General features: G+C 33.0%; 1 protein-coding gene and 1 long non-coding RNA gene across 3 annotated transcripts; one reads left to right on the top strand and one right to left on the bottom strand.

The window, feature by feature from the left end:
* The first annotated feature begins 5,909 nt into the window (after positions 1 to 5,909).
* Positions 5,910 to 20,751, top strand: LOC105336039 (uncharacterized). 2 transcript variants are annotated; one of them, XM_011440211.4, is made up of 10 exons: positions 5,910 to 6,053; positions 14,827 to 15,405; positions 16,763 to 16,828; positions 17,245 to 17,366; positions 17,766 to 17,940; positions 18,438 to 18,535; positions 18,649 to 18,756; positions 19,014 to 19,049; positions 20,061 to 20,162; positions 20,264 to 20,751. In XM_011440211.4, the coding sequence occupies exons 1-10, from the start codon at positions 6,044 to 6,046 to the stop codon at positions 20,564 to 20,566; spliced, it is 1,599 nt and encodes a 532-aa protein (XP_011438513.3). In that variant the 5' UTR covers positions 5,910 to 6,043; the 3' UTR covers positions 20,567 to 20,751. The 2 variants fall into 2 exon arrangements, with proteins under 2 accessions (XP_011438513.3, XP_034313190.2); XM_034457299.2 differs by lacking the exons at positions 18,649 to 18,756; positions 19,014 to 19,049.
* LOC136269807 (uncharacterized) lies at positions 17,084 to 17,857 on the bottom strand. Its single transcript, XR_010707331.1, has 2 exons — positions 17,718 to 17,857; positions 17,084 to 17,394 (listed from the first exon to the last, which is right to left on the bottom strand). It is a non-coding gene; the product is annotated as an uncharacterized lncRNA (long non-coding RNA).
* Positions 20,752 to 21,720: the final 969 nt, after the last annotated feature.

Below are 21,720 nucleotides of genomic sequence, written 5' to 3'. Positions count from 1 at the left end.
GGTACAAGTTTGTTCTCGATATGATTAAAAGATTCCCGAATGAAACATTTAAAAGCATTTATCAGTCTTATTAAAAAAAAATTTTTAACCTTTTTTACTCTTTTTTATTACACAATGCATAAATTTGTTTGCATGGCTGCACATTTTCTTAGTAAAGATTACATTTTTCCGGATGACGAATGACGATTTGACAAGAGACATGTCTTTATATTCAGAGAACTATCGTGTATATAGAACGTTACAGAAGCTGTAAATAAAGATTATTGAACATTAATGGACATCGTGTGAACGGAAAATCCCAAAATACCAATCATAGCAAACCGTAATCATTTGCATGATTTTTTTTTTCGCAATTGTACCTATACCTGATGTTATTTTGGTTTTAGTGTCTTTTTTATATTTTTTTACATAGACATTCATAAAAATCTTCTTCTTTTTTTGTTTATTCTAATCTTGAAAAAAACCCACCGATTACTTAACTTGCTGTAATAGATGTATTTTCATAGATGCAAAGCGACGCGCAAGTTTCAACGTCATCGTCTTTTTAATTTATTTATATGAAACATTATTCTAATGACTGTCTTTCTTAAAGGGGAGACATCGTCTTTTTTCTGACATTTGATTGTAATTTTGATAAACAGCTAGAAATACAGAGATATCACTTCACAAATCACCACAATTAAGTGAACAAAATGCCTTTTTCTGAATAATCTCATTTTAGCACATTGCGGATGGTTTCTTTTACATCGTTAATTAGTAAATTGCTGAAATGTAAACATTCCGGATATTAACAATCATCAAATTGTCATCAACTCGACAACTTGATAAGAAAAAAGAATAACATTTATTCTCATAACAGAATGATAATATTATTTCCTCGTTCTCTCTTTACGTTGTCCGATCCTTAGCAATGCGCGATAACTTTTATGAAGTCCGGGAATAATTTTCTTCGTATCATACATTTTAGCTTTTACAATTTCTTTGGAACTTTTGATATTCTTTTAAATTACAATGTATATTAATGTTTTATATTTAATCAGCTCTTAACAAGTCATTAAAGTAATAATTTATAAAAATGAGATTTTTGGACCTGAGAAGCGGACAGGCTTATATGAATGATATGAAATATTAACCAAATACTTTGTAAAAAGGAATTGTTATGGAACTTTCAATTTTCAGAGCGAATGAATGTGATGATTTTTTTTATGTAAATGCAATCAATTGTGTATTCCGATACTATATATTTTTTTTTAAAATGAATAATAAAAACTATCTAAATAGGGCCTATATAAATGTGACAAGAGATCTTTTCTCAAGATTGTGTGCTGATACATTAGATCTTAAAGGTCATACATACATCCATCTATGTATACGACATCTAGTTAAACTCGTATTTCAAATCTTCGATCACAAATTCAACGACAAGCTACACTATTTTTTTTATTCTAGTTTTAACATCTATTGATGGTCGATGTAAATTTAATGGCACTTGTTTCTTTTCGTAAAGATTTTCCACAGTGAAAAAATCATAGATATTAAGTTTGGCTGAATTTTCAAAAAGCTTTCATGCTAAAGCTTTGTAAGGTTATTTCAATGAACATGTTATGCAGTGCATTTTGTGAAATTCAATCTGCTGTTTGTTGTCGTAGAATTGCGGCAATATATTGCGAGCAGTTGAATACATCAACCATCAATATCGATTCTGACGCAATGCTAAACGCTTAGGTTTCATTTGCCTAAAGAGCCTTAATTTGATTATCACTCCTGATGCTTGGTGATAGATTGTTATTGGAATCTGTATGAATTCTTTCTGGAGATGTGTACCATAGCGTTTCACAGTAAACAACACAGAAGTGTTACAATCTTCACTGCATGTGACAGTTTAATACATCTCAGAGGAATTACTAGTAGTACGCCTTTTCATGAATATCAGAGTAGAGTTATTGAAAACAGATAAGTAATTAATTAACATTACATGTACACGTAAAGGATGTTAAGGAATGGTGATAATATCAAACAACTTATAAATGATTGTCAAGTAATCAGATCTGTCCTTCAAAACAAGTGCATATTATGTTTTAAGTTGAAGATGATGCATTTCATACTTTCATATATTTACCCCTCATGTTCCATAATGGTTTGGTTGGTTTGTCTTGTTAGAATATCTGTTTTTTCATAATGCAGAAAGATAAATCAAAGTGGCATGGGACGCTTGAGTATGTTTACAGAAATGAAATAGTAATACCTAGCTCACAGAAATGAATTTCATTGAACATTATTCCTATACTTTAAAAATAACTGTTTGGTTACAAAAATGGGTTGCTGTCAGACATGTGTATTCTAAACACTTATTTTTTTAAAAATGAAATTATTGTGATGTAAAATGTTGAGTCTCATTATTTGATGAACAAAGAGAAAGGTGTTTTCCCTTTGGTACTGGTTAAATATTTGATTTACTAAAACCAGTTTGTTTCAAAAATAGCGATGATGCTGTCAATGAAAATAATTTGCAAGGAAAGGTGTAGCAATGAAAAGAGCAAGTTAATATTGTTTGTATCCCATCTCTATCGTATACTATACAACTTGATAATTTGTTATTTATGTAAGTGTGTGTGGCATTCCAGATTAATTGGATATGGGAGTAGTGACAAGCTTATAGCTTACCCCAGAGATCGGTACTTCCAACGAAAACTGATAACATATCGCAAATCGAAGAAAAGCAGGGGTACGGGGAAGAGGTGTCAGTAGCAAGCAATCATCCTCAACCCACATAATGATTATTCAATCATTAAGTTGACTTCTTCTTCACCAGTATTTTTTTTTGGGGGGGGGGGGGGGGGATTCCTCTTTTGAACTTATGATTAACATCAAATGTATATATGTCATTTGGAAGTCAAATTTGAAAACCATTAGTGAGAAACCCAGTAGTCAGTATGTCAAAGCAATATTTACTCGATGAAACTTGGTTTTTACCAGGGTTTTTCAAAAGAAATATCCTGTTATTAAAATGATGAAAATGGCGGGCGGGTGGCTGTCAAAAATGTACCCCTGTTGTATGGATAACTCCTCCGGCAGTTTTCAAGATAGGGAAATGATCTTTTGCAGATCAGTTGTACATATATCAGAGATGTGCACATTACTTGGATTTTGATTTTTGATAGTTTATGAAAAAATGCCACCTGTTGAACTTAGTTATTTTTTTCTTCTAAATATTGCATATAGGGTACACCATTTCTCTGGATAGGTAGTGTTTATCAATTCAGACCTGTCTATGATTAGAATTCAAAATATTGTATATAACGTTTTAAAATTCTATATAGAACACACACTAAAAAACCAAAATTACACCAACACTTCATAAACAATAACGTTTTGACTAACTCTGTGAAAGACCTATTATATATGTATATGATACCTTTTTTGGTCTAATGGACTATGAACAACATTGGAGATAAACAGAAAATGACTTGCTAGAAAGCTGCAAAAGAATGTACAGTTAAAAGGCATACCGAAAATTGGCCTTGTTTCTTTCTTCCGGGCGATTCAATAAACACGAGCTCACATAATACTTGTTCAAATGGTTGACTACCACAATATGGAATAATCTGAGAATGATCCGAGTCAATGCTCAATGGACTGTTTTATTCGTACAAAAATGGTTCTAAACTCTTAAAAATTCACAGCGTTTGTTTTGCTCTGATAGGTCTTATACCCCTTTTATGGTCTATGTGAGCAAACAAATAGTTTTATTTTTCTATTACTTTACAAGTGTATATAAGAAATACATTCCAAAAGAAAATGTCCAAACCATTGGATGGTACTGGGTCCCTTTGGTATTTGATTTTTTGTTAAATGTCGTTTCTATACATTCAATGAAATAAATTTTAAAAAAAAACCATTCACGATATCATTTTGGAGGAATTTTGAGAGATTATTTAAATGTAATCGGATTATTTTCCAGTCATTATTAAATTAATGAACGTGTTGTAGGTGATGAGACATAAAACGTTTAAATGTACATGTACTTATTTCACTAATTTCAATTCAATGACTATGTGAATGACTAAAATTGATTTTTTTTTCATTTCATTCAGGCAATCAATCATTGACTGGTTTCATCTCATTTTTAAAAATTATAAACATGTCTCAGGAGATGAACTTTTTGTGAACTACTAGCAATGTCTTCAGAATATTGATGCTATGTCCCCCAGAATGAAGCGTATGATCTTGCAGAAACCTTATACTTGTTTTTTTTATTTCATCCAACTCAGACTATAAAAAAACCTAATCAGTGCCATTCTGCTAAACTTGTCGGGAACTGTTTAATTTAATCCAAAATGTACAATACGTAACGTGGTTTATAGGTTGCAACCATGATACTAAATGAAGTTTATCTCCCTTTTTATTTTATCATAAGAAAAAGAAAACCAATCATTGTAAATCAAAGTCTATAAAGTTCAAATCATTAACCCGCGACTAAGAATTGGTCCAATAAGGATGTGTGTGTATAATTCTAGATAATGACAGATATGGAATATTTTATCTTCAAAAAATAAACCCCTTCTATAAGTAATGCATGTATATCTATTAGTAACAGGTTCTGTACACTCATCCTGGATTGGTCTACATTCAATTGTATACTATGACTCCATAGAACCAGTGATTTGGACATTGCATGAATATAATATCCTGGATATGAATATAATTATCATAATTATGTAATCATTTTAAGCACCACCTTTCTATAACTTATGATGGCATCACTGTACATAACTCGTGTTCAAACCATCAGTTCTACATCATAAATAGGGCCAATGGAAAGTCTTCATAAGAACAGAGGGGGTAAATCCAGCATAAGCGTTGATATCAAAAATTTATTTTGATTAAAACTATTAAATACACTAGATTGGATACGTATATGATAAAGATTTTAAATCGAATTATTAAATACATTCAACACTTGTCAGCATTCTGCTACAATAGTCGTTTGTGTTTTGAATAATAAAACATCAAATAAAATACCAATAATTACTAAGAAGGACTAACATTGGGGTCCATGTGATCCACAGCGTTGTAAAATTGCGGTTAACTGTACCCTTCTTTAAAACGAAGTACTTCGGGTAGAATATTTATTCACAACAACAGAAAAAATTACATGCAAGAAAATCTGAGACGGGGTTATAATCTTGTTTCATTGCGATTGCTGTTTCAATACATCCATATTATGTGACAAACTGACAATAGGCATTATGAAGCCTATCAACACAATACCTCCAATCAAAGGATTTTTTCAGATGCTCTTTTACAATCTCGTTATCTACCTAAAAATACCAAAGCCCTGAAACCATGTTCATTACTGTGTTCAGAGGCAATATATATGTTATCAGAATTATCAGGGTAGTGAAATCACGGGAAGAAAAATCAATCATATCTCCTCTCTCTGTCAGTTGATGCTCATTCTGCTGGTAATAAAGCAGAATTTGTGTTTAAAGTGAGATAAACTTAACTCTCTACTAGACAAACTTTATCGGAATGTGGTTACATTGTATGACCTAATTTGTAACTGTATTAATGTGCAAAAATAAACCAAAGTTGATGTTTAATGATGCAAATAAGGCTTTTCCAGATACTACACATGTCATATTACTTTTCCGTTTTATTAGTTAAATGGCTGACAATGTAAAGAGTCCAAGTTATACAGAACCAAAGAATTAATACACAGTATAAACTACAAACAAAACTGGACGTCTCTCAGAAGCTTTTCCTTTTTTTTTTTAATTGGTGTTAAGCATGTGGTAATCAAGAACTGAATTACTTTTGAGCACCTATATACGAGTATGATTTTTTATATGTTTGTCATATACTAATCAGCAATTGACATCTATATATTCCAGACCTGCTAGTCGTGAAAGTAGTTCTACTTTCAACAGATCTCAGTAGCAGGCGTATAGGATACAGATCAATACGCCTGCCTGAACGGTTGTTCGTTTTTTCTTCTGGAATCAATAGCACGAAATGGAGATTTGTTAATACTAGTTTTAGGATGGAAGAAGGTAAGACAAATATTCCGATGCTTCATTAATCTTCGATGATTCTTATCTGAATTCTGCAAATCTTCTAGTTCATCGAAAATGATTGTCTGCATTCACTTTTTACACACAGTTGGTACTTGTATTTTCAATATAGGCTCAACTTATTTCGATAGATTTCTTTTTCTTTTTTTGACAACTGATTCAAAGATTACTTAATGTTTTAGTGGCAATGTTTACTTAAAGAATAGTATCAACATCTGTTATGATATAATAACTCAAAATGTTTGTCTTTGGTTCACAAATTATATAAATCTTTTTATTGTTTCTCTTCAAATTGTCATTTTTAAGACTACGTAATTTTGTAATTTGAGTTAATAAGGTAAAAAATCATCATCTTGTAGTTTCATTATTCCATTAGACGTTTCATTTTTATTTTTATTTACCTTATTTTAATTTTTTATTTTTTTTTGTAATTTTGGGATTTTTTTAACCATTATTTATTAATATGACGTCAACCTTTTAGATCAATGGAAGACAATAGGGGGGGGGGGGGGGAATTCAAATAAGACCGTTTATTTCATATCATCTAAAAATATACGATGATAGAACATTTCTTAACGATTTATTCTCACAAAACTTTAGGTGTTCCATCGCTGTAATAAAGTAGAAAAAAAATAATCCTAATCTTCTGATCTGTATTGATTTCGTCTATAGCAAAGGGGATAGACCATTACCTGAATTTTTCTTGTAGTGATTATTTTTTAAATGTTCAATATTCTTTTTTATCTTTATATTAATCAAACTTCGTTCAAGAATCATTTCACTGAACGATATTTTCTCTCGTTGCCTGTATAGGAATCAAAGGATTCTTATTCGATTGAATTAACTGTGTCTATCATGTGTATATATAGCAAACACAGTACTTGGCACATATATGAAGCTGATGATAAGAAACGAAGAGAACGAATTGCTTCTATGATATTCAAGAAGTACATTTCGTTTAAACATCTAAAACTTGAATGCCGAAAAAAAAAACACTGTAAAGAAACTTTATTTTAATAATATATATTTTTTAATAACGATACGTCTGAATTCAGGAAAAGAAACTTATTACGTCCAAAACAAGATTACACTTCATCATATAAAGAATCTCTAGGGGGAAAATGATATTCTGCACAACTATAAGACAAATACGAATAAGTTGAACCCCTGAAACTCAGTTACCGTCAGGAAATGCCTGCTGCTGATTGCAAATCTAAACAGAATCCCAGTGGAAAACCTTTCTTCAATGATTACGATGGACTTTTTTAATATTCTGGGAACAAAGACGCCTGTATGCGAAGTTTACTGATTTACTATTCTTTTCTCTCTTCATATTTTTCTTTTCGCATCCTGCACGGATGGATAATCAATATTAATCAAATTTCGTTCAAGAATCTTTGATAAAAGATCCCTCAATATTGGGAGGCTTACAATATTAAATTCTTTTGTGGTGGAAAAATCGTATCATATTTTATCTTTGATTAAAATATGATTTTTTTTTTAAATAAAAATTTGATTGCGTATAAACTTTGTACATTTAGGAACTTTCCAGTCACTGTAATACGAAATTGAAAATCTTTAATGTTGCTAATTAAACGTCACTTCTCACAATCGGTCAAAATTAGTAAAAAAAAATGTTTCAAGTTGGGTTTCACTTAACCTTGAAATTTCGCTGGACTTTAAGAGGGCTCGTGGCCACTTTTAAACATATAAGAAGAGTTCTTTACAAAGACATGAGGAAAACACTCATATTTTAAAGTTAAATCATATGGAATTTTTCTTTACTATATAATAATTTAGAGGTAAGCAAATCATTTTTTTAAAAATCCAAGCTAAATCTAATGGTTAATTTGTTGACAATACGGATTCATTAAAAGTAAAACAATATAAAAAAATCATTTTTTTTTTTTATATCGCATTGTTCTATGATGCTATGATATCTTTATAAAATTGAGTCCGTATGTAGTCGATTTTTTTTCAATCCGTTTAAAAACTCGTTTCTAGTATAGTTTATATATACATGTACCTTCGTCTTTCGATTGATGTCTCTAGCCGTGGCTGTGTCTATCGAATGTTGTGAGAAGTGAGTTGGGACTGCACGGGACATGTCTCTAGGTTACATGACACCGACATTCTGCATCTGAAGTCTTTACTGTCAAGTTGTACAAGATACGTGTCTGTTTATCGACTCTAATTGAAGTTATATGAAATTGTTTTGAAGCCCCTGGGTATTCTTTATGGAATATTATGCAAAACGTTGCATCTTGCTATTGATTTGTAATTTTGAAACGATTTCTCTTCATCCCAGAGTATCTCGATTAATTACCTATTAACCTATTAACCTTTTTTCCTGTTATTTCTCATGTTCAAAACATTTGGTTTATCTGTTATGCAAGCTTTTCCTGGGATAGGGTATAAAACATATACTGGTATCTTTTCACGCTGTATTATAAGATATGATTTAATTGACTATCAGTTGAAAAAATTAATTAGCATATAACTGGTAATAGTCTTTTATGTTACATGTACATCTTTTAAATTCACCCATATATCTGATCCCTTACGTGAAAATTGTGACATAAATGATGGTAATTTTGCAAACATAAGTGCTATTTTTTTATGCTAAATTCTTTATATCCTGTTGAACCAGTCTTTCTTCAGACCTATTTTTTAAAAGATTTATTCCCATTACTATTTTTAAAAAATATTGTCTTGCGGTGTGGTTTCCTGAAAAAGTATTGAAAGAACTTTCTTTTGCATTATCCTTTATTATGACTAGGCTGATTTGTACGCGCCAACCTAAGCCACTGATAATCGGTCCCTTTATACAGAGGGAAAGGACGAGTGCAATAATATTTTCTCTTTTTATCATTAATAATCGTTCCCTTTATACAGAGGGAAAGGACGAGTGCAATAATATTTTATCTCTTTATATTATTACTGCCACATCTCGAAAATTGTGCCTATTTTTATATTTTTAACATTATTTTATCAGCAACGCTATTATTTCGACTTTTTTTATACAGCACCATTAACAGATATGAATCCAGTACGCAATTTATTAATCTAAAATTGCTCGTTTTTTATGAATGGAAAATAATTTGAAATAGTGCTGTTGTGTGATAATCTTATATTGCTTCAATTGTTAGCTTCTCCAATTTAGTCAATGAGAAGTAAAAGCTTTTCATTACGCAACGACAATTAATGCTCTTTGTAATGATAAGAAACTTGATGCTGTATGCAATGTTATTTCGCCACCTTGTAACTCATGCCCTTCTACACTTGCATTTGAACAGTTTTGAACGCTGACAATGAGGGCGCAAGGGGCGAAAAAAAAACGGGGTCGAATATTTCCCTGAATACAGTATTGTGCGGGCACAAAAATTTTATCTTGGTTTAACTGTACAAACACAAACATTTTCAGTTTGTCTTATCCTGTAAACATTGATGGTATTTGTATAGTATGTCATACTGTCAATTACAATGCCAAAACAGAATCTACCTCTTTAAGCGCAATGATATATAATTTAAATAATTGTTAATTAAAATAGTCATTTCATTTGATAATAATATAAATTTGTTTGTATATTTGCACCAGAGATATTAATGGTGGGGTGTAAAATTTAGATCCATGTGTGGAAAACTTTTATTTGGAGTTGAACTAATGTTCAATCTCTTAAGGCCGTAACGCAAATACAGCTCATTGCTTTAGTATGAATAATTATAGATAAGGTTCTGTGTTAGTTTACTCATTCGTGTATAATGGCAATCGTATGGGTAAATAGGCACCCGCTCATAAATTAAACACTGTGGAAATCATTTGTTTTCATTCTACAGATCGAAGAAAATGAATTATTACATTATGTATTCTGCGGCAATGGTATTTTACCTTTCATTTTTATATGCAGCGTGATTAAGCAATCCTTTTTAAGCACAAAAAATGAAACACCAGGGGTTATGAAGACTAGTTTATTGCTAATTAGAGGATGAAACAAACAAAAAATGTGTTCAGAACATTTACAATCAATGTAGACGGAAAATGCTATAATGCAATAATCAGATATTTTAGAACAGCTGATATGATACGACTGTCACAATAAAATATTTTTTCATTAAATTTGTTTGAAAGTTTAACCGTTTAACTCTTTATTTAGTGTGTATTAGATATTTTGATTTATAATCATTTATGATATATAACGATTCCGAATTGCTGTGAATGGTATCATCAACACATACCTTTTATGCATGTTATGATTATAACTACACGGGATGGATAAGTGATGTATTTTTTTTTACCAGTTTCCTAATTCTACTCACTTAATGAAAGGAATTTTACCCCTTTTCACTGGTCAGCTAATGTTTTGGCTGTCAAATCATTAACGTCAGCAATTAAAGTCCCTTATACTAATTTATTGCGCTGGTTGGAAGTTTTCCTAACAAAAAATGTGTCGAACATTCCGAAACGGTTTACCAATACGAGCTCTAAAAATTTCGATTGCCCTTTTACAGCGTACGTCTTATTCCTTTTGAAATTTTCAATGATTTATCCTTCAGTTCAGAAGATAAAATATGAAATTAAAGAAACTAACAAAAACGTGTTTTGGGTTGAGTATAAGACGACATAAACGTGTTGCAAGAATCTTTCTGTTCATGTCCGTTTTTATATAAAGAAATAATTTTTCAGAAAGAAAAAAAACTCTGAATGTTTTATCGAATGAGAATTTATATGATTCCTTTTAAAATGTTCACCGGTCTATTGTTTGCTTCTGTTGAGATCACATAAAACTAGTTTCTTATCTGAAAACTAAGAGATGTGAAGCGATAATTACAACAACAAAAAACGCATTTTCATTTTTTAGGTCCATCGCAGTTTGACAGGCTCAGACCTACAAATCTATAGTTTTCTCAAGCAGAGTATTTTGTCTCTGTCAATTATTTTGGTTTTATTTGCGTTTGTTTAGTGGTGGCAATTATCCTGGAAGGTTTCATTTTACTGGCAGGTCCAGGGGGAGCTCTAAATCGCGTGTCGGTTCTGTTCCTGTGCTAAAAGTACTCCACCTTCCCACGTCCTCGAGTTGGTCTGACCAAAACTAAGTTCCTCAATACTTTAAATTTGGCTGAATATTGATATACGATTCCTTGAAAAATTGTTCCATTTTTTACTCTTACCATTTCGGTTTGCCCTTTTCAAGCACGAAATTGGATTTTTGCAGATTCCAATTTAACAAATCGTTGTGTTGGTAACTTACGACTAGTCGATAAAAAGAAAACATAATATAATTTGGTTTTACATCAGTGTTCTTATTTTAAAAAATTTAAAAATCATACTGTACGTTACATAATAAAAAGGTGATAAATAATTTTAATCTGTCAGTGTATTACTAGTATATTCAGTATGGCTAAATTTTTGCAGAAAACTGACTACAAAGCCATTATGATTGACAAGATTTTTTCTGTTTTATTAAAATGTCTTATTGAACATTCATGTTCGAAAGTAAGCATGCATTATATCGTTCATCTTAAATATCAACATATCAAAGAAATTGTCGGGTTAATTCATTGGATTTATGTATATCGTCAAAAAAAAAAAACGTGATAACACCCAAGTAAAAAAATCTTCGTAAAAGAAGTTGGCACCGTCGCAAATGTGAAATTATCAGCTGAGGAATACAATATTTTAAAAGCTTGATATTATCTTTGTATCGCTGTGACTGCTTATTATTTTCTTAGACACAACAATGTTGATGGATGGTGTTAGATGATTTTCTTATGTGTCCCCGGTTGAGCAGTTTGACAGAGTCCTGATTTAGGACCAATTATTGAGACACGCTAAAACGGACCAGAATATAAATCGCCCATCAGCATGGAAGGAGATGAAGTAAAAACAACGAAGTTTAGGTGTTTATTATGAATGCCTCCAATATAGGCGACCATTACTACCAATTAAGTTCTTTGCCAATTGCAAGGAAAGAGTGATTTTCTAAATACAAGAATATTATACAACAGGCACATAGAGAAAATGGCAAGATTGTTTTGTCAAGAATCGTATCTAATTATCAGAGTAGTTTACGTCTGACGGATGTTAAGGTCTGTGAACAACATATAACTAAATCAACTTAATTAAAATCGGTCATGCCTGACTGTACATCAAGCTAAAAGGGATTCTGTACAAATTGGTCCACAAAAATTCCGTGATTCATTTGTGAATTGTGTTTGTTCAATTTAAAAAAAAGGGAGGGGTCTTCATTTGAAAAAAAAATCAACAGTAATCATGACGAAACGTTTTAAGTTTTTATTTATTCATTTTTTTTTGTGTGTCCTCTTTTTCAACGAATGGCCACTTGGCTTCATCTTTGTAGCTACACATATTTTACATAGAGCCATGATGACATGAAAGGTCAACAACTATCAAAACGTTCTGATGATCTTTGACTTTTTCTTTACCCAACCAATCAAACTGGCAACCTTATAAAACTTGTTCATTTTAAAACAACTGACCAGACCAACGTCTAATGAAGAAGGCGGAGTCATACCGTAAATGACGCTCTGTCTGATGTACATGTAGCAAACGATACAACGTCTGTCCTGGCAAAAAAAAAAACCTGCTCAAAGCATTTCCAGTATCTCAGCCTAAAACTTGGAAATATCTCGTTTGAAATGTACATTTAGGAGAACATGTTATAGAAGGGATATTGTGCAAATTTAGAGGTCTGTCTCCATTTAAGCATTCTATCAACTCCGAGGCTTTTTTATGATCATGAATCCCTCGCTGTACATGATTAATACATCTGATCGGACTATATTTTACTTCTTTAAGAGTTATTGTGGCTTTCATGGTTCTTCTAATGAAAGCCTATTCAGTGTAATGAAACTTGCACAAGTTCATTACCCAAAGACTATAAGACTTGATAAATATAATTACTGGAGGTGAAGTCAGACACCAGCAATAGTATCTCAGAAATGGCCGGAAACCACGACAGCGGAGCCCTCTTACGTACACATCCATTAAACCGTGTTATTAATTAACAAAGGAAATGTTATATTCATGCGGGATTACAATTTCGCCGATATTTGAAATAAGCTTGGAATAAAAACGGCGGGAGATGAGTGGGGCTCTAGTTAATTGCTGGGGATGACCAGGCTTAATCGTCTTATACAGACTTTGATATTCCATCCTTGTTCGGAATCAATAACGCCTTGTGCTCCTGTCCATTGCATGACATTGTTTGTCAGTTCATAACAAAAGCAGTGTTAGTCTGACCATGGGGTTATAGTTTGTATCACGTGGTGATTCGTAAATGATCTCGCGAGATTTACCATCATCGTCACATCAGAAACCTATTATATGTCACTATTTTCTATTTCGTACAAAATGTAATAAAACATTATTAAATACACAGACCTTAAAAAATGTCATACAACTCATTTGCACAATATAGATATAACATTAAACAGTTAAAGAAAAAGTTGCTCGAGATTTTACGAAAAAAAAATTCATGTTCGATGTTCTGATTTTTGCATTAGAAATTGATGTTGTAGCATATTTTTGTTCTTGCTATCTTGAGTTTTATGATTGCCATCGAAAATTTTCATGAAGCAATATTCTCGAACGTTGTTTCGGTAGTTCGGTTTATCATACTTTCGTACTCTCTCAACTTCGATAATTCCATATAAATCGCTTGTGCATTTGAAGATTCGAACTATAATTCTCAATTTACATTCTGATTCAACTAATCGGGCAATGAATAAATATATATGCAAATAGAAGTTGGGAACCAATTTACAAATTTTGTTCTAACCTTGAGAACAAGAAAAAACCAACTGGAATAGAATTCATAAGAAAACCAGGAATAGCTTCAAGTTATAATTGCAGACGATTGGCCTGTGTACTTTTCCCATCAACAGGGTCATTTTATCATTCTAGAAGAAACCGTTGCTTATTTCTAATTTTCCGTTTTCCTGAGCACAATCTTTTTGCTTCATGGCGTTACACAGTCAGATACGATTTAATGAATCCCTCCTCAGATTCTCATTTTCCTGTCAACTTAACTTATATCTCTTTATAATAGCAATATCGATTCTAGTATTCTTGTTATATTTTAATATGTTTCGCTTTTGAGTCTTGCAATGATTTTCAACTGCAATAAATTTCCTCAAGATATCATATTTTATACCCACAGTCTTTTCAATGATATCGAAAGCGATATTTCTTATTACAATTGATAAAAATATAGTCTTCAATGCTTTGGTCGTTACGGTTCCTTTCAGCATCGTGCTATTGGTTTTCCCGAGTATTGCAATTAGAAAAGAGTTCAATAAAAACAATGAAAAATTTAGCGAATAGAGTTTTTTGTAAAAAGGTTGCGCTCATTATTAAAATTAAAGTTGCGTGTTTTGTGCGGATTTTCAATATATCGACCAAGAGGAGATAAGCTGTTATATGTACATCTAGAAATGGTTTCAAATTGTATCTTAATCCTTCGCCATCGGCGTTTGCAGTTGTCTTATTCAGAGCTATATTGACTTCTATTCATCTCGGCAGAATAATCATTCAGTATTATAGCATGTTGCTCTTCTTACCGCAAATGTTTTGTAAGCGTTCAATCCAATATAAAATACCGGTTGAAGCTTTAAACCCTTGAAGTACATGTTTAGCAATTAATGAGTAATACAACTCACAGATGTATAACTATTGTCTGAGCTAATTTCTATACTATTCATGCATTGACTGACATAAATATTTATTTTATAGATCACGAATCATTGGTTAAGTCCGATTTTACGGGAGTGTGTGAAGAGAACTCTTGTATTAGCCATTATGATTCGGACGATGCGTCTTTCGTTGACTGTATCCACTTCGATCCTCCTGAAGACTCGTTAACGCCGACTGAGAGTGTTGAAGTGGACATTTTTTACACGGCTCCGCCATTAAAGGATCTTTATCGATATCACATCTTTTTCTCCCATTCTCTAGAGGACTCAAAGTGGATTTCCGGTCTCGTTCATCGCCTAGAGTCTGAACCGTACAGTTACAAATGCCATTACAATGACAGTGTAACCCAGACCAAGCAAAACGTCCACCAGACCCTGATGAGTGCAGTGATTTTAAGTGAGAGGGTCGTAATTGTACTTTCACCCAGCTATGTCAAATCAAACTGGAACGAGTTTCAAGAATTACTTCAGAACCTGACCACGTGTAGCCTTTATCAACAGCGCATGCTCGTGGTGCTCTTGAAAGACTGCAATATACCAGACCACCTCCAGCCTTTGGGGTTTCTCGATGCAAGAGAATGCGATTTCTTCGATTGTCTGGTCCGCCATCTGAGGAGCGGTAATTTGATTTACATTCCGATTTGATTTACATTTAACATGCTAATAAATATATCGTAGTTTTTTCCCATCGCTTCATATTGGCTATTTTTTCAATCCACCATACAATAAAAGTAACTTAAAGCTTACAGATAAGCTTCCTCTCAAATCTGCATTGGGGCGTTTTCTTTCTGTTAAATACCATTTTCTGAAAGCTATCTTTAGCATTGATTTTCTTAAATTTTGCGACTGTAAGAATTTCCAGTTAGACGGATCAAATCCGAGAATCAATGCGAATTCTGATCTGTTCTCTGCAATTCAGACGCACTGTCAAATGAGTGTACTTGTAGTACGGTATATTGTTAAAATTTTATAGACCTGCATTCGGAAGTGCAAAAGTGCATATCGGAATTAATCGGAATTAATCAATACCTTGTTATTGTGGTTACTGAGTGTAATATACAAACATTAATCATTTCTTGTGTCCATCGTCGGTGTGTCGAAATGAGTTCTATTTTTTCTTAGAAATGTACTTTGAAGTATATATTGCCAATAATTTTGCACCGGTAAATAAGATATATTCGCTCAAATTTTATTATAATGGTAAGTGTGCATGAATATCATCGTCTTGCGTGCTAACTTTCATTGCTTGTCATTTGGTCATTTGATCATCAGGGAAATTCAATTTTCCTATTCTATATTCCATGCACGGAATTCATCAGTCTTAGCAATCACCTACAAAATTATATCCTATAATATGTATTCGCTGCTGTTGCTGCTAATAATCTTTAGTAATATGAATATTCTCTTGATAGTTTAGTAAGTCTGTAGTACATATTTATGAGCAAGGAGGCTGTTGGTCAACAGATAATCCATTAGTTTATATCTTATATTTTAGGATATAATGTTGAAAGCAATAAACTATCCTATAGTTATAAATCAATCAAAATATTTTAGCATTAAAATTTGAATATTATACTAATGTATATTTTTACACAGTCTGGCCCCGCCGTCACAAAAATTTTCAAATAACTCAACTCAGTCCTCAACTTAAATCCTTTAAAAAAAGTGCATAAATTTGAGGTCAAAAATCAGATTTGCGCCTGAATGAGTATTGACTTGAGGAAAGTTGGTGACGGTGAGGTCTGAGAGCTGTTCTTCTTAGGAAGATTAATATAGACTGAAACTGGCCACGACCATCAAGTCCTCTTTAGCATCAGAAACGTACTGTCTCTCCACAAATGTTTACTTTAAAATAGAATTTGGTAGAAGTGATAACACCAGATTTTATTTCTTAATAGTAAGTACACGTTTTATTTATGGAAAGACAAAACACACAACTTTCTAAGCCCTTAATCCAGGTGTACCTCTTCTTTCAGAGAGATTACCAAGAAGCAGCGAGTCCTTCTCCAGCGAGATGTCCAGTTTACTGTATCGGCCGGCATGTTTGTATCCCATTCAATTTGTACCGATTGTTAGATAAACGATCTTTTTTTAAGAATCAAGCTGTCGCTCACTCAATTAGTGTCCAGAGAGACACTTCGCACTATTAGCATCACTGTTCTCGTGATTAAACTGAATAATCAAATCAAATATTAATCGAAAGCAAGGTCGCTGCGGTGCGATGACAAATTTGATAATAAATTGTTGTAAAAGGGTTCAACAAAAACATCTTATTAAAAAATATAAGCATTGTAGAGTTCTTGTAAGTTAGTTGTTCACCATCAAAATATATTTGTACGTAACGAACTAGCTACAAGTATCTCTTAATTACCAAACTCATCCTCAAAACAGTATTTTTACAAAATTCATTAATTTCTACTTATTATGACACGCCTTGTTATCTATGATCTTTCTGCAGCTGTGGGCAACGGGCAGGTATTGAGTACGGCCCACATCTCGTTCTGTGGGGCCTGGAACGCCCATCTACGGTACACCGAGGACGACGACGTGCCCACCTCACTCTGTTGCCATGGCATCGGGGTAATCTTACTCGTGTGATCATTTTAATCTACAAGTATCCATTTCAAACTGGCTTTCAAATGCAATGAAAGGTTTTCATAGAATTTCAAAACCAATTAGCTGGAGCCAGTACTGTGAAAACGCGAATGTGCAAAAAGGAAATGCTTTGAAAGTTTTAATACATCGCGACAGTCCTCCTAAAATCTCTTATCATACACATTTACTTTAAAATATTTATGTAATTTTGTCACTAATAAAAAGCAAAATTGCTAATGTTGGTAAATGAAAAAGCCAATGCTTGTACCTGCAAAATATGTTGTAGGCCTACGTGTATTTTCAAATACAAAATTGTTAACATTAGTCAATATTTACCGAGGAAAGCTGGTAAAAGTATAATTTTTTCAGTTGTTTATGCTTCAGATGAATTATGCTCGCTACATGGAGATCTTGAAGAGTATGACGTCAGTGGGCGGAAGTGACGACTATCGTCTGCTCTTCTCCCTCCGTCCCGTGATCCTCCTAGCGGCCTCTCTGTTCGTCTGGCTGCTCGTCTTCGTGTTTGTACTTCTCTACATGATGGAGGACTCCAATAAGAGTGAGTGGTATTCTGCTAAATTGAAATAGTATTATTGATCATAGAAATTTCCTATCCGTCGCCTTAATAAGGACCCAGTCAAGTTTTTTTTTCATTCATATTGAAAATAAGAGGTGGCAAAGAGCTCCAACTTGTTATCATAAAAATTACATGTAAATAAGGAGTCACTATCAAGAATGAATATTGATTGTAAGATATACGTAAACAGAAGTGTATCATATAAAATCATTTTGGTAACCTATATTTAATATTTAAATTAAAATGCTATAAGTAAATCCTTGTGGCAGGTAAATATGTAACTTCTATTGAGAAAAAAAACCCAGAAAGCGACAATGAAGTTATATATCTATTGATTTTCGCATAATGAATGAATTTACCATAATTGCAATTAATCTCGACGTTTTATGACAAATTTCATCAATATATATGTTCCTTGCATTTGTTCCGAATTAACAAAGATTTGCCAAGAGTGCTTAACTAGTCGGAACTATTTGTAGGCATATTGTGCTTTCGTCTGGCTGTGTTCGCCATGCCGATGCTCTTTGTCTTCGTGGGCTACTTTCTAAGATGGCGGCGACAGAGAGTTCGGCAAAGGGTAAGACCCTCTCATCAGACATCCTATCAATCATCTCCAGCAATTAGCACGAAGACGTTCTTTTATATATTTCTTCATAATTCTGCATCAATAAAATACAAATAGTATTATAGATTGCCAGGAAAATGGTGTTGAAATGCGTCCCAATAAACGAGGAACTCTTCCAGCTGGAGATGCCTCTTCTGCTCACCGCCACATTGACGCAGACCGGAGTCTTCATTGTATCTTTTCGCCAAAAATAATCCCCAAAACGAAATTGATTTCTGTTTTTATATTTCTTTCAAGAAGAGCCTAACTAGCACAAATTAGTTTCTCTCCTTTTTAATTAGATTTCTTAGCAATGCCTCAAGATATCTCGTTTACTTAGCGTAGCAAGATTAGAGATTAGTTTTTGTCTAGGAAAGCCCCGTTTGAAGACAAATAGGATACAATGACAAGTTCAGGGTTCTCGATTACTTTTTCCTTATCGTTTTGTCAGATTCATTTCGTATATTATTCATTATCTGACTGCATGGTAAGTTAAAAACTTTAATGCAATATTTAGTAGAACAAGTGCATATCTCAAAAACAGGTAGATATTTATTGATTTTGATTTAATTGATTGACAATAGGAACAGCATGACAACAGCAGTATTGCAACAAGTCGAGACACAATCGCACTAATTTTTAAAATCTTACATTAAACGCACGCTACTTACATACAAAGAGTATTCAAGGAATTTTATCGGAATTTAAGGATGTAAGTAGCGTGCGTTTGATGTGAGATTTTAAACGATTAGTGCGATTGTTTCTCGACTTGTTGCAATACTGCTGTTGTCATAGACAAAATCCCATCGTGTGCCCTGGACCGGTAAATGTCCGAGTAAAAATAAACTGGCGACTTCGAGAGAATAATGACCTAAATCTCCGCTATTTTTAAGACCCATCAACTTGAAATTCGGCATGAGTGTATCTCAGACATTACTTTTCTGAAAAATACATGCAAGTTGCGAGTGTTTTAAAAATTAATTTATTTATTAGGCTTTTGAAGCGAACTGGTAGTTTTTTATCTGGGTCAGAGTTCGACCCCTTTCTTTATTTATGGTTACATTGAAATTAATGCTAAAACGGGCTTGGCCCCTGTGGGTAAAACTAATATCAGAAAACCGAATGATGCTGAATGCAGTTGTATTAACTTTGATTTAATTACAATGACTAAGACCCCTGTTTACATACTGTAGTCAATCTCAACTAATAAGCACGTTGTAAACAATTTTCATTTCTAAGCACGCACGCTTAAAAGGCACATATTTGAAAAAAAAGTTCGACACACCATAGCATACATGTAAAAGAAGGCGACATTTATATAAAAAAGATTTAAATTTTCTTTGATAACTTATTGCTGTTTAGAGTTTGCTTTAAAGGCGGTAAGCTTTTTTTAAAAGCTAAACTTGTTATATAGTGCTCAGTTTCCTATATAAATACTTTTAGTGCAAACATTTTTGCTCTTTTGGAAAATAATATTTTAATGTTCTGTATATTTTAGGGGATCTCGGAACTATTGCTTCAAGCTTGTACAGATGACGAAGAAAAGAAAATTTCCAAGTTCATTAGCATATACACGTCACGTGAAAACTTTCTATCGCATGTACGTTATTCAAATAATACATAGTAAAATATATTTAATAATAGTATATATAATATATTATAATACAACATTGACTAAAATCGTTACTTTCCTTTTTTCAGGGAACTTTAACGGAGCGTCTCTGTGTGATGCTATCGTCAATCTATCTACACCGGTTTATCATGCACGAACTTCCCATATCGCCACAGCAACGACATACCGACTTCCGGTTGTGTCTCTGTCAATACATCGAACACGTTCTAGACGATTTCTTCAAATGCACCAAGTCCGGAATGGAGATAGCGTATATTGTTAAAACATTTCAGGAAAAGTTCAGCTTCCGCGTCCCGGTTGTGAATTCCAAACAAGACACGTGTGTTGATACCGAAAATACTCAAGGAGTCGTCAACTCAATATCAGTTTAGATGGATATTATACTAAAATATGTCATTCCCATTATGCATCGTTTATTCTTGTCAATTAACGATTATATTTTTGAGTCTTGTGTAAGGTACTCCATACACCTGGAAAAAGTTCTCCATACAAGCCCATTCTTCTTAATTACCTAAAGATATGATTTTTGGCATGTATTCGACTTGAAAATGACCCCCCCCCCCAAAAAAAAAAAATCATTTATGGGGGGTGGGGGGTCAACGTATCAAATTTTACCGATGTTCATGAAAATAAAAAGGCGCTGTAGTATTCGAACAGGGGACGTTTGGATTGGTAGACCGAAGCAACTCCCATTGCGCCACAGAGATAGACAACAAACTGGCGATACAAATTGGTTCACAATGCACTAAAATCGCCATGTTTTGACCTACTGTCATAAAAAGTAGAAGTCACGGGGTGTCGAGTATCCTTAATAAAATGAAACGCATCCAAAGATCAAGCTCAACGTAATGTTATGATCATACGATTTGTGGAATCGTTCTGGATATATATTGCGATATTTCGACATATGTGCTTCGTATCAATTTGTTCTACATTAAGAAGTTTTTCACAATAAAATTGCTGACCTCACTTTTTTTTCCATTTACAAAATCTTGCGCGATCCACTCAATCGAAAACACGGGGTTGCAAGTATCAAGTCAAGCATCAACCCAATCTTTATTCATTTTTTATCTATTAAAGTACAGTGATGAAGTTATTTTTTTTTATTTCGCAATGGAACTTGGTACATGTAGATGCCTGCAAAGTTCAAATATCTAAATACACATGCTTTTAAGGTCGGTTGACGAAAAATAATCACATTTTTCTTAATATTAAAGAGAAGACTAGTAAAATGTGCATGCAGTACAATACTATAAATGGACGACAGTCGCCATATTGAATTTATCAAGGGGTGGGGGTGGGCTTTGATTAAAGCAATTAATGTTTTTAACAATTTATCCACTTTGTTCACTAACATATGACAAATTCAAGTCAAAAAATTATCAACCGACATCACATTTTCTGGATATGTGTATATGCCATATAGTAATCACCAACTATGAATTGTTACCATACAGTCAACCTAACCGAAGTCTTAACAGAAAACTAATTGGGTCTATGGATTACTCGCGAGCAATACCTATAA

This window comes from Magallana gigas, chromosome 7 (assembly GCF_963853765.1).
Source record: "Magallana gigas chromosome 7, xbMagGiga1.1, whole genome shotgun sequence".
In the NCBI taxonomy this organism is placed as follows: Eukaryota; Metazoa; Mollusca; class Bivalvia; order Ostreida; family Ostreidae; genus Magallana; species Magallana gigas.
This window is presented reverse-complemented; position numbering and strand designations above follow the sequence as displayed.